The 13,634-nt window shown below is 40.5% G+C and overlaps 1 protein-coding gene across 2 annotated transcripts in view; it reads left to right on the top strand.

The window, feature by feature from the left end:
- The window catches only part of pcsk5b (proprotein convertase subtilisin/kexin type 5b), a 71,985-nt gene that overhangs the window by 19,407 nt on the left and 38,944 nt on the right, over nucleotides 1-13,634 (top strand). For both annotated transcript variants that reach the window (XM_070903633.1, XM_070903634.1), the window contains exons 6-11: nucleotides 3-91; nucleotides 926-1,098; nucleotides 4,566-4,778; nucleotides 6,239-6,339; nucleotides 11,436-11,539; nucleotides 12,682-12,799. In XM_070903633.1, the coding sequence (XP_070759734.1) occupies nucleotides 3-91; nucleotides 926-1,098; nucleotides 4,566-4,778; nucleotides 6,239-6,339; nucleotides 11,436-11,539; nucleotides 12,682-12,799 (798 nt within the window). The remainder of the gene's footprint in view (nucleotides 1-2; nucleotides 92-925; nucleotides 1,099-4,565; nucleotides 4,779-6,238; nucleotides 6,340-11,435; nucleotides 11,540-12,681; nucleotides 12,800-13,634) is intronic.

Genomic DNA, 13,634 nt, shown 5'->3' with positions numbered 1-13,634 from the left:
AGACACGGGACACGGTGTGCGGGCGAAGTTGCCGCAGCCGCAAACAATTCCCACTGCATTGTGGGAATTGCCTACAATGCCAGAATAGGAGGTGAGTGATTGGTTATATTTGTCTGGTTACGGAAACCGTATTAGTCAACCGTTTCTGACATGTTTCTGTCTATTCAGCAAAGGTATGTTATGACTTGTGTCATAAGTTTGTGTATGTTAGTGTAATTAAGGCTTGAAAACCACTAATGTACGTATTTGAAATGATACAAACACAGCCTGAAGCAACTACCATTGCTGAACACTCATTTCTCTGGTGCTAACGCAATACTGCGTTTTATCACCTTTTGTAGAATTATGCCACCAACCTGGTTCAACTAAAATGAACCCTGTGTTTTAAGTTTGTCTTTGTGTTCACTGATTGATCATGTGGTTATGTCCCACAAACCATCATGATGTGACTGACATGGTGTCATGGTGACGTCTGACTGCCTCTGCATGCCTGAATTCTTATGAACGCGACAACTAAAAACCAATATGTGATAGGAGCTTTAATTATAGAAACTTCATAATTACTTTAGAGCAGATGATCCGATTAGATTTTGAAGGACCTTGTCGCAGAAATTTGCATATTAATGAGCAAAATATTTTTATTAAAGTGTAATTTCTAATGCTTGAAGATACAGAGTTTGTCTTAATACAACCAGGTGTTATGTGTGTTATGTGGGACAAACAAACTGACATGGAAGTACTTGCTAATTAATGTATTGATTTGCCTGACTGTGTTTGATTTATTATGGTTATTATGGCAGGACATTACGCTAGGCTGGCTGCTTAATAGATATTGTTGAACCTTTTCAACCAGTTCTGTAGAAATACATAGGAGATGGATTAAACTTTGGTTTGTGCATGTATTCTTTCTGTGTTTGTGTATCAGGTGTTCGAATGCTGGATGGAGATGTAACGGATATGGTGGAGGCCAAGTCTCTGAGCCTCCAGCCGCAGCACATCGACATCTACAGCGCCAGCTGGGGACCCGATGATGATGGAAAGACCGTGGATGGACCAGCGTCTCTGGCCAGACAGGCCTTCGAGAATGGCATCCGCATGGTTTGCACATGCACACATGCATACAAATTTACATACAGAGACATGCACAAATGAACATCTGCATCATTGCTCAGCCAAGACTTTGACATTGGTATTCATATGGAGAGAAAAGATATAAACACACGCAAACACACACTCCAAGCAGATGTGTGTGTTTCTCACATCGCAAAGTCCTCCCTGGCTATCTCTACCTGTGAAGCTCCTCCGGACATTAAAGAGCAGCCCTGGTCTATTAGCATATATATTCATTTACATATTCATAGCTTGTTTTGCATAACGACAAGCTGGTGCTGTGTTTTTGAGTGAGTGGAGTGGAAAAGCTATAACAGAGGTTAAGAGGGGTGAAGCCATTTACTGGTCACGTGTCACTCACACATACATTCACAAAGTTTGCTACAACTGACCTTTGAGGAGGTGAGACAGAGAGACAGAAACGGCTGGGGGCCAGTGACATGTTACAAAAAAGAGAAAAGAGAGAGAAGAAGAAAAAAAGGGATGGACAGGGTAGTGAGTGTGAGTAGAAGAGAGTCCCCATGGCTCCTGACAGGCTGGCTTTTTAAGATGACAGAGGTGAGGGAGATATCTGTCCAACTGGTACGAGTTGGACACGTGTATGTGCTTGCTTGCCCTCCCGCTGTGTGTGTGTGTGTGTGTGTGTGTGTGTGTGTGTGTGTGTGTGTGTGTGTGTGTGTGTGTGTGTGTGTGTGTGTGTGTGTGTGTGTGTGTGTGTGTGTGTGTGTGTGTGTGTGTGTGTGTGTGTGTGTGTGTGAAACTGAGTGGAGATGGCATGCTTGTGAGTGTAACATGCACCTATGTGACACTCTGAAGAGACAGTTTATCACAGAGAGCTGAGGCGGTAGAGACACCACTGACAGCTGTGGAGAGGGTTGTACTGCTTGTGTTGCAGTATGTATGAAGATTCAAACAGGAGCTTTTGTTATATGTGACATGTTTTATTTTGCATTCCCCACCTATATTTTGTTATATATGAATATATGTTTCTATGTTGTTTATGCACAACATTTTTCATCAATGATTAATCCATAATTTATTTTTTAAATAACTGATTGTCGCTATTTTCTGACATCCTGTAGCCTTAACAAACACCCATCACAATTTCCCAGAGCCCAATATGACAGCTGTTTTTTTTTTGTTTTGTTCACCAACAGTGCAAAAACCTGAAGATATTCAATTTAAAATGATATAATATTAGAGAAAAGCAGTAAATTCAATATATATATTATATAATTATAATATATATTCATTTTCTGACAGTCAACAAATTGATTAAATGGCTATTTGTTTGATCAGTACATCATTTACCCTTTTTCTTTGCTTTCTTTCGATCTCTTGATGATGATTGCTGTTCATCGGTTTCACATTGTGCTTCACCTCTCTCCCTCGTCCTCTTTGCTCACTGTTTCTTTTTTTCTTTTAACACTTAACGGAGTGACTGTTGGCCACTGTCGTCATCACCGTCTTTTATTCTGTGCATAAAACACAACACTATTATTCAAGTATATTTAAATAGGAAATATTTCCTCTCCCTCTCATTCTTTGTCCCATCCTTTCTTTTGCTAACTGCTCTTCAAAGTGCTCTCCATCGCTCTCATCTGTCAGCGTTTGCTCCTGTCTGATCCCCCTCTCACTCAGAGGGGCTCCAATTGCTTATCGCTGCCTGACAGAAGCCCCCTTTTGAAGAACTCCATCCACCTTTTATTCCCTTATATCTGTGTGTATGTGTGCTCAAGTGTTGTTTGAGTGTGTGTCCTGACAAACAGTGAATTGCGGTGTCAGTTTGTCAGATGACTTTCTCGCTGACTCCTGGCTGAACTTTGCCTTCATAACTTGGTTGGTCATCACCAGCACAGTAACTCCCTCAGTGTGTCTCCACCATGCCATGAGTTTAGATCATTTTCAACTCAGTGTCTAATTGAATAGTAAAAGGCATTTGGCTTGAGAAGGTTTCTACTGAAAAATAATTGAGACTGAATACTTTATTACTATTAGTAAATTAATTGATGTCTTTATTCACACTTTGACTCAATATGAAGCTCACTCTGAACTGGCCCTGGCCTCTCAATTAGGAAGATCTGAATACATCTGAGCTGGGTTTTTTTATGTGCTGTGTTACCTCATCTGGAAACCTAGATCTGAATATTAAACAGCTTGACTGCACATGTAATGGGCCTAAGTTATAACAAATGTCCATATGTGTGCAATATTCAACCAAAACTTGGTTGAATGCAAAACATGCACATAAAATCATTATAAAAACTCTTATTTGCCGTCAAAAATACAAGCAATTTATTTGCTATATGTTATGGAAAACAAACTCTTTACATGCATTTTGTGTGGCTTTATTGCATATTTGTGTACGATCAAGTAAATTCTAATGCTGGCTTTTTGTGGTCTTTTGATGCTTTAATGTCAGTCTTCAAATACAGATAATACCATTGTTTACGTAACATTTTCAAAATAAAGTTACAAACTGTACAAATGAAAGATTGAATGAAACAGACAGATTTGTACAGAACTGATAAACAAAAATAATTAAACAAACTAGAACAGAGTAAACACAAGGTCCCAACCACACGGATGTAACAAAATGAAAATGAATGAAAACAACATTAACAAACGACTAGGCAGCGAGATGGCCACAATAGCACAATAAAGACAAGCAAATAGATAGGCAATTTTCTAATCTCCTAACAGTAAGTTTAAATTTCAGAACTGATTTTAAGATGATGCAGCTAGAATGAAAAATAAATAAAACATATGGAGATTATTGGATCCTTTTCAACCCATATTTCAATAAAATGTGCAAACAATCTTTCTTCTGAAAATCATTGGAAAAAATAGAGCTAAATTTAAGCATCAGATGTGATACAATGAAATGTACTATTTACAAAAACAAATACCTTTTAAAATAATATCCTGTATCTGCTTTATTACTAAGTAATATGACCGTATTGGTTCTAGCAATAGATGAAGTCTGATGTCAGTCAGTAAATGAAGTTGTCTCCTCTGCTGCCGTGTTACCGATGTGAGGAGAGACAAAAATTCACCTCAGTCCAACATGGAAAAAAAACTCACTAACACAGCATGGCACTCAGCAATGCCAACTTTTCAAAGGAAAAAAAATCTCTGCTATATTTTGCCCAGTTGAAACATAATGATTACTGAACTTGGATCAAATCACATCAGATCTGTTGCCAGAAACAGGCGCAGTACTGCTGAGGACTTACACTGTCTACTGATCTTTTCCGGCTCTTTCACTGTTGCAGATCTTTTCTTCTTTATACAGTGATTTCTGAACACAGAGCCTGTTACTCCCCTTCTGACAGACATTAAAAGAACATTTCAAAATGAGGCCAAAACAAAGTCTGGTGAGCAGTCATTATGTTTAAGTACTAAGACAAATCTGCAGCCTCTTACTGTATCTTCTCTGCATCTTTTCTTGTCAGGGGAGGAAGGGCCGCGGCTCCATCTTCGTGTGGGCTTCGGGCAACGGCGGGCGCAGCAGAGACCACTGCTCCTGCGACGGCTACACCAACTCCATCTACACCATCTCCATCTCCAGCACAGCTGAGAGCGGACGCAAGCCGTGGTACCTGGAGGAATGCTCGTCCACACTGACCACCACCTACAGCAGCGGGGAGAACTACGACCGAAAGATTGTAAGTATTGAAGTGTGTGCGGTAGATTTCATGAACCGCTGCTGAACACACACACACACACACACACACACACACACACACACACACACACACACACACACACACACACACACACACACACACATACATAAGCGCATTAGTTCTTGAGAGGAACACAAGTACCCATGGCCTAATTTTACTGAAGGGCCAGAACGTTTATTCCTTCCTCACTGATGTCCAAGTTGTATCTGTGGTGTTTTGTGCTTTTTTTGGAAATTTGGACAAGATTTCTGTTTTCCAGCTTTAAATGTGTAATGTAATCTACCAAAAGGACTTACTGAGGTTCGTCTCCCTGTCCTAGATGATTTACATTAGATGCCATGTTTTGATTTGGAGCATAAAAGAATGTGCACGTGCAATTCATAATTTCAGTTAAGACTACAGCATAATGCAATTTGGCATTAATCTGGCCTTGTGTGTGTGTGTGTGTGCTTGTGGGTCCAGTGGTGTGGCCTTGTTTGACCCAAATCACTCCCATGATCCACTGGTATAGGCCGTGACAGTCGTCCACTGTGAAGCTAGCTTGTCTGGCAGTGTCTTGCTACATTCCTCGTACTGATGCTACGGACGGGCACACACACGAAGACACAGACATACACATTCTTTACAGTTTCCCTCCGGCTTTGTACACTTACAGTAGAACCTCATATATCTGAATGTCAGTCTAATCTACTTGAGCACATACTGTCCTGTCTACTCAAATGCTATTGGACCACTTTCACTTCTTACTAAACCATTTCAGATTCTGTGTGTGTTTCTTCAGATAATCCCTCAAACTTTTTGGTCCAGGAAAGGTCCTTTGATGAGGGCTCTGACTGGAAGTTAGCCAAGCTTTTCTTGGCAGACTGACTGTCAAGCTGTCTGACTAGTTGGCTGTCTAAAGTCCATACAATCAAAGCGAACATACAGCGCTTTAACAACACGTTTTACTACCCCTTATTCCTTTTTATTCTTTGTCCTTTGTTTCTCCTTGGGCATTGAATTGATTCCTTGAATTCTTGGATAAACTGGTGATGTGTGTACTAGTGTGTGAGTGTCTGTGTGTGCTATCTGTGTGTGAAGCAGTGTATCAAAGCTGGAATGTGAGTTTCAGGAGTTTCAGGTGTGTCTAAATCCTCCTGATCCCCATGACTTCAATCCCTCTCTGTCTGTTTGTCTTTCTCCCTCCCTTCCTGCCATCACTGTCACTATGTTTTCCTCCTCTTCATCTTACTGTTATGGTCTTATCTTCCTCTCCTCCATCTGTTTTCTTCTGGCTTTCTTATTTTTGAAATGTCTCCTCTTTCGTCTTTTGATTTTGACTCTTCCCTCTCCTGTCTCTTCCTTTTTTCTCTTTCTTAATTATTGTTATTCTTCTTCATCTCTCTTTCCTCCCCCACTGACTCTGTATTCACTCTCCTTCTCCTCTCCTCTATCTGCAGATCACAACAGATCTGAGACATCGGTGTACAGACAGTCACACGGGGACATCAGCCTCGGCTCCCATGGCTGCTGCCATTATTGCTCTGGCCCTGGAGGCAAAGTAAGATCCACTTAACCTCATCCCTTCACTTCATCCCTTTGCCCCTTGCTTACCTTCTAATGCCCTCTTGTCCTCTGGCCTCATTGATCTATAAGGGGAACACATGACGCATTTTCTCACAATCACCCAATACATCATTGTCAAGCAGCGGAGATGCATTTAAATATTTGGAAAGCTATCTTACTTTTAGTCAGTTAATCCCAGCAACATACCCAAGACATACAGGGTTTCACATATGTGCTCACAGATCAGACTGCAAAAAGCAGTACAAAAAGTGCAAATGTATTGCTGTATTGATGGGCTAGAAAATATAATACTTAGAACACATATCTTCACCATCTCAGTATAGTACATTATACACCTGCATCCATACTTACATGCAATCAACCTGCCTCTGTGCAGTGAAGTATTCACATTTGCTGCTTCTACATCTGCAGCTCAGTACAGGTGGCAGGGATGCCTTATCTTAAAGGTCTGTGTAAATACAGGACTTCTTTCTGGTTCGTCAAAAGCAAGTTTGAGTGCCACAAATAATATTTTAATAGCTTGTTGAATCCTGGACTCCAGTGCACCTTCTGTGGCTGAGACATTTTTCAGTGAATGATAGATAAAGTGTATATGCACTCTACTTTGGAAGTCAGTACTTGTGTTTTTCAGGCACTCACCTGCTTGTGGATCATCACTCTCCTTCAATGGTGAACTGAGTCCAAACTTGAACAGAAGCACTCTCCAAGCACTCCATGGAGTAGTGACAACCTTGTATAGCTGCAGTGTGTACATACTGTAGCCTGTTTTACCTGGACTGGGACATATAATTTGATATCACAATATATTGCAGTGCCATCTCCTGTGATACATTATCACAGATATCCCAATGTTGAGACAGGGGTGTTTGCCTCCTTTACAACAGACATTTGAACTCTGAACTATTCTCCTTTCTGCCAGTTTATGGCTATTGAAATGATGACGCACGTTCACGTGTTGCTGTGTGTGCTGAGAGAAGGACCTTTTTATGCACGTTGGCACACAGTGTTTCATCACAGCTATCTATAAAACTGAAGGCACTTCATAACATAGTGAATAGACATAGTATATAATATGACTGATTACCGTTTTCAGTTTTAAGGGTATATTTGTATAATTTCCCTCTGGGGATCAATAAAGTATTTCTGATTCTGATTTTCCTATTCATGTACACAAAATTGTGATGTATTGCAGATGGTGGTCTTAAAATATATATCTTATTACTGAATCACCTGTATGATGATGATGAAGATAATTATTGTGGGCAAATAATTGAGATATTTATTCCAAACCAAACCAATTCTGCTCATTTTTGTTACTTTTAAACATATAAACCATTTAGATGCTGGTTTCAAGATGTTCTTTGTGGCAGAATTTCACACTGTCTGCAACAAGCAGGGCTAACCACAGACATTTTGTGGCCAGGTACTTTCGTGCCAAACATTTCTGCTAGATGGGACTGGAGTGCCAATTTCAAAGTTGGTACTTTCAAAGTAAGAGACAGATTTGTGTTTTATTTTAAATGGGTTCTGTCTTGCCCTTATGCCTTCTAGATGCCCTGGTTAGTTTAATGTGTGAGGCACTGCAGTTGCCTGCCCTGCCCCTCTTTGAAACCTGTTGATGTGCTTTATTTGAGATAAATTCATGAACTGGAAAGAGTGCAGTGCAGGTGCAGAGACTCTGAATTGGGCTTTACCCCATCATCACATGTTGAGCGGCTCAGTTAGCTGAGGTCACTTCATTTAACCTGGATAATCCAATCCAAATCCTCCCTGTAGAAAATATTCTCGGTTTCCAGGCAGTGCTGGGCACATAAGCCTGTTTCCCCAACAAGATTATCACACACTGCTTCTTGCCTGCCTGCTTTCTTCTCTTCTGCAAGCTCTCACCTCCTCTCTGTCGTGCTTGCTGTCATGATGGTCTTTTTTCCCCTCCTCCAAGGCCGACACTCTTTCTTTCCTTCTATCCATTCATTCAGTTTCTCGCATGGATAAACTTGCATGCATGCACACGCAGGCAAAGAGGAGAGGATTAAAGAGGGAGAAGGTTTAGACAAGCAATACTGATATTGCACATATAGTCTTATCTGGTGAATGAAGCGAGCAAAGTTTCTGTGATAAACATGTCAAGACACTATTACATTAGGTCTTTTTCTTTGGTAAGAGAGTGGATTGGAACATGTTACTTCAAAAGACTCTCTCATGCTCCGTTCTCTGTAGATTTTGCCAAGTTTAAGACGTTTTAAACCTGCACATGATTTATCTCTTTATGAACTAGAATCCAGCACGGCAAGCAGCAGCATTTTAGAGCTTCTGAAACTTTTATTTCTTTCTCCTTTCCTTTTGTCCTTGGAAGTGAAGAAATGGAAAAGTGAGTGAACATTAGGAAATTAGGAGGGATGAACAAGAAATGAGCAACGATAACCTACCATAAGAACCTCATCTACTGGGAGGTTTTAAGAAACCAAAGCAGGGATAGATGGGCGAAAAGAAAACCTGATTTCTTTTCCATGCGTCTGCTTTCAATTCAAGCTAGAGAGGAAGATTTTAGAGTGAAAATGCTGATTATAGTTTAGTGGGTAATCTTCCATCACTGAACTGAACCAAGGTGAGATGGAGATGAACTTTTGAAATGTTTGACTTTTTGCCTCTTCATTTTCCTCCTTCACTTCCCCTTTGCTTTCTCCCTGCAGATTACCAGTGTGTGTTTTTCGTTCATAATTACACTTGAGAGAAGCACCAAGAAACCTTTATTAGACATACTGATTTGTTGCTGGTTTTCCCCAGTATGAGAGCTACTCCATTAATTAGTGTTGGCTTGTTTATGGGAAGGCTGTCGTGGCCTAGATAACGATGCCAAAGTCACTTTTAATTAATGACCATAAAACATTTATGGAACCATAATTACACAGTGGCAGCTAAGCTTATTAATATTGATCTGAACATTAATTATTCTGACTTTTCATAGCACTTATCTGTGCTGTCATCCTTTTAATTATTTTTTGCTTGATATTTTATTTTCAACTATTTAGTCTATGTTCTTCAGTTGGATTTGATAAGTGTGGGCTCAGTGAGGGCATAAATGAATTTTTAACATGTGTTAATGTCTTAGCAACTGTTGTGTTCTTGGCATCATGGGGACGTGATATTTTGGGTTCACTGCATGCAAGACTTCCCATAAAAAAAACACAATCTTCTTTCCATCTGAAATTTCCTTTTTAGTTCAATCCTCATCTCATCCTAACGTCAGAAAGCAGTTTGACTTGAATGTAACCCTGATAACTGCAAACAAGTTGACCCAACACTCCATTAAGTCAATTTGATTACTTTCCTCTAAAAGCCGAGGAATGATGGACAGCTAATGTGAAAAGTTTAGCTCTTTTCCAGGCTGTTAGTTCTGTGAAAGATTGATGGCCAGCAGGATTTTTGTGCTCTTACTGTAAGTAAAACCAGGAGTCCACAGTTAAAATACAGACTATGATTCTGATTTTGTTATGATTTTTGAAACCATGGAGAACGTGCAATGGCCTGCGACAAATGGGGCAGGTCAACAAGGACAGTCGGCACACATCGTCCAGTGTGCAAAAGTTTAGGGATCAAAATGATTGTATCCTGAAGGTCAGAGCCCTCAGGATTGTATCAAATATGTTTGGTTGACTAACCTGAATGTTATCCTGTAGTTTCACCTGGTTAATTAATAAAATCACACCAAACCTCTAAATATTTCTGACTTTAAATATCCATGTAAGGCAGTGATACTCAGCATCCACACGCACTCAACCTATGATTGTTCCATATGGGAGACATCTGACTCTTTAACACACGTGGTACGAGTGGTCTTCTCACCATGTGCAACCCTAAAGAACAAATGTGATGTCACGCCACATTAAAGTCATAAAACATGTATAACATTATATATGCATAGAACAATATAATAAAGAGAAGATAGAAAACACGAGAAAACATAACCACCTACAACACCAAACACGGCATTGATGAACCCTGTCCCCAGCCCAGTAGTACTACTCCACAGACATAGGTAAAATTGCCAGAACATTTACAGAATAAAGTGCATTTGTGAAGGAGGCTTTTGACTGTAATCTGTGAAAGTCAGCGTCTAAATGTGTGATGCTGAGACTTCTCCCAGATGTTAAGGATTTAAGTGCATTTTGCATTGAAGAGATCACAGGAAGCCAATAGCAAACGGCTCAACAGGAAAAGACGCAGTGTGTTCAGGTCAAACTCATTTTGCTGCTGGTCGCTCCCTCTCACATCATACCTGCGTTCCTTCTTAAATTTGAAAAACCAAATGTTGGGTTGCAAACCTTAAATATTGGTTTTAGGTCAACTGATTCAGAATAGTGCAGATTCTGGAGGTCTCAGATGGCGAGGGAGTGACACGAGGGGAGGGAACGGAGCATCTGGCCGGCATATGAGATGGAAGGGAATCCCAGGAAACTTAGTGACCCACTTCTTCCTGGTTTTTCCCTTTTTAATGTAGCGTTTGGACATCAAAGGAGTTGAGACACATGGCTGCCATCTCATAATGGATCTCACGTGAGATCTGAGAAACTAGGGATCATGCATCTATGCTCAACATCTATGCCTCTCTATAATTTTCTCTCTCAGTAATCTTCTACCTACTGTATATTACTATATATTATGTTTCCTTTACTTTGTGTTACATTTCATCCTTCTTGCGCTTTGTTTTTTAACCTCCTTCCCCTTTTATCCTAAACTTTTTATTTTCCTCTTTCATCACGTGTCCTCCCCTATGCTTTTGTCTGAGTTAACTCCCATAAGGAAAATATGCCTCCATGCCTCACTGTCCATTCTCCACCTCTTAGTCATTTGTGTTTTCTCTCCATATCCTGCTCTTCCTTTCACAACACAATGAATTATTCAAAACATTTTTGCACATCATCATTCCTGTATTTACATCATGTGTGCTCCCCGCCCTTGCCATTTATGTATGTGGGTGTGTGTTGATTTACCCATTTGTTGTTTAAAGTGTATGGGTATGTCTGTGCATAGGAAAGCAGGTCTTTATGTCACTGTGTTTTCTTCCGCTAGTCCTCTTCTAACATGGAGAGATGTTCAACACATCATTGTAAAGACCTCTAGAGCCGGTCATCTCAGCGCCCCTGACTGGAAGACCAATGCTGCTGGTTACAACGGTACACACACACAGACACACACAGACACACACAGACACACACACACACACACACACACACACACACACACACACACACACACACACACACACAATGAATAAAAATTCTTCTTAAATTCTCAGATATCCATTTTGTAGCTGTTTGATTATCTAAAGCTGATATTTCTAGATGTCTTCGATAGTTACTAGATATGTTCTTTTCATACCACCAAAAAAAAGCAAAGAAACAAAAAATCAGGACACAGGATGGGGCTAATAAGGCTTTATAATAAAGTTCCCCAAAATATCTTAGTTTTGGGTTGTGTTTCTGTAAGTGGTGAAGCTGATTGTAGCTGTCATGAGCAATGATAAAAGAAAAGCTAACTTTGTGTTCGACAACTTCAGATCAGTTTGAATGCAGGGCCATGTTGTGGATGTTGCTCTCGGTTGTCACATTTTTTCAGCAGATATTGTCTCAGCACATAAATTAATCAACAGTAGCATTTATGATTCATGGTGGGAGATGGTGTGTTTGAAAGAAACATACAAAGCAGTCACAGAGAAATCATCATGCATGATTTTGACTTGTGAATTTGTTTTCTCCAATCAGAAGAGGGGTGATCAGCAGTTTCCAAAAATGTTTCCTTCTTGCTTAACTACTGCGCCGCCAGCTGCCATCTGTCAGGGTCCATGTGGTGGTTGCTGTTCTGTAATTTTGTGAGTGTGTGCTTAAGTGTGTATGCATACCTGCGTGCGTGCGTGCGTGTGTGTGTGTGAGAGGAAGAGAAACCAAGTGAGTGAGATCTGGGGGTCAGCCAGGCTGCAGGCCCAGTGTGCCTGGAGATTTTCCAAGTGACTGTTTTTTCAAAGAGGAACTAAAGAGAAACAGAACGGGGGGGGGGGGGGGGGGGGATTCATATTTGAGCTGCTGTACCCAAGTTGAGCGGCTTCCAAACTTTTTCTTTTTAATATTTAGACAACAACCTTATATGTCCTGAGTATTTTCATCAGTCAGTAGAGAATACTACTGAAATAACAAGGTGATGCTTTGGGGAACAAAATCTTCCTCATGAGTTTGAACTATGAACAGGCCTTTTTTGAAGAAACAGTAGAGTCAGTATTGGAGTGGTCTGATCTGCTGTGACTTTTCACCGTTTCCTGCAGTCAGCCACCTGTACGGCTTTGGTCTGATGGACGCTGAGGCAATGGTGAAGGAGGCAGAGCGATGGAAGCAAGTCCCTTCTCAGCATGTCTGTGTGGAGAGCGCAGACCGACAAATCAGGTAGAACACACACACACGCACACGCACACACACACACACACACACACACACACACACACACACACACACACACACATCCTAGCAAACTAGCTTGCAGATAACAAGTATTGAATTTTAAGTGCCGTCCTGGTCCCCGTCCAGGTGACTAGATCACTTGCTGAGCACGCAAATAAATATGAAATACATACGACATAAGTATGTGGACTCCCGGACATTACATTGACATGTCATTGTTAAACCTCTTATTCCAAAACCATGGGAATTAATATGCTCCTATAACAGCCTCCGCTCTTCTGGGAAGGTTTTTTTCCACAGCTTTTTTTAACCTGGCTGCAGAGATTTGCTCCCATTTAGCCACAAGAGCATTAGTGAGGTCCGCCACTGATGTTGGGTGATAAGACCTGGCTTGTAGTTTATGTACCAATTTATCCCAAAGGTCCTCACTTTTTGCACGGGGAAAGGGCCTCCCCCAAACTCTTGTTAGAAAGTTGGAAGCACTCTGTTGTCTAAAATATCATTGTAAAATTGTTAAAGAGTCCAAACCACAAGCATGTGGATTGTGGTGTCCACATAAAATAATTCTGTTAATCTACTTTTAATGGTTCAGTAATGGTTGGCCGTTCTGTAGTCAAACATGTATATTCATTGTAGTAGACTCTCTGACGCGCTGATTGACATTAAGAAATCTTACAATGTCTTGTGTCCATATACTGTGCAAGTTTAAAATGAAATTCCAGATAAGTGAGTCAATGTTGAGACCAACAAATGTGACAAAACTTCTTTCTCATTTTTTCTTTCCCTGGTGTTTTATGCAGCGCTATGTGTTTGAGAGTGT

This window comes from Enoplosus armatus, chromosome 4 (assembly GCF_043641665.1).
Source record: "Enoplosus armatus isolate fEnoArm2 chromosome 4, fEnoArm2.hap1, whole genome shotgun sequence".
In the NCBI taxonomy this organism is placed as follows: Eukaryota; Metazoa; Chordata; class Actinopteri; order Centrarchiformes; family Enoplosidae; genus Enoplosus; species Enoplosus armatus.
This window is presented reverse-complemented; position numbering and strand designations above follow the sequence as displayed.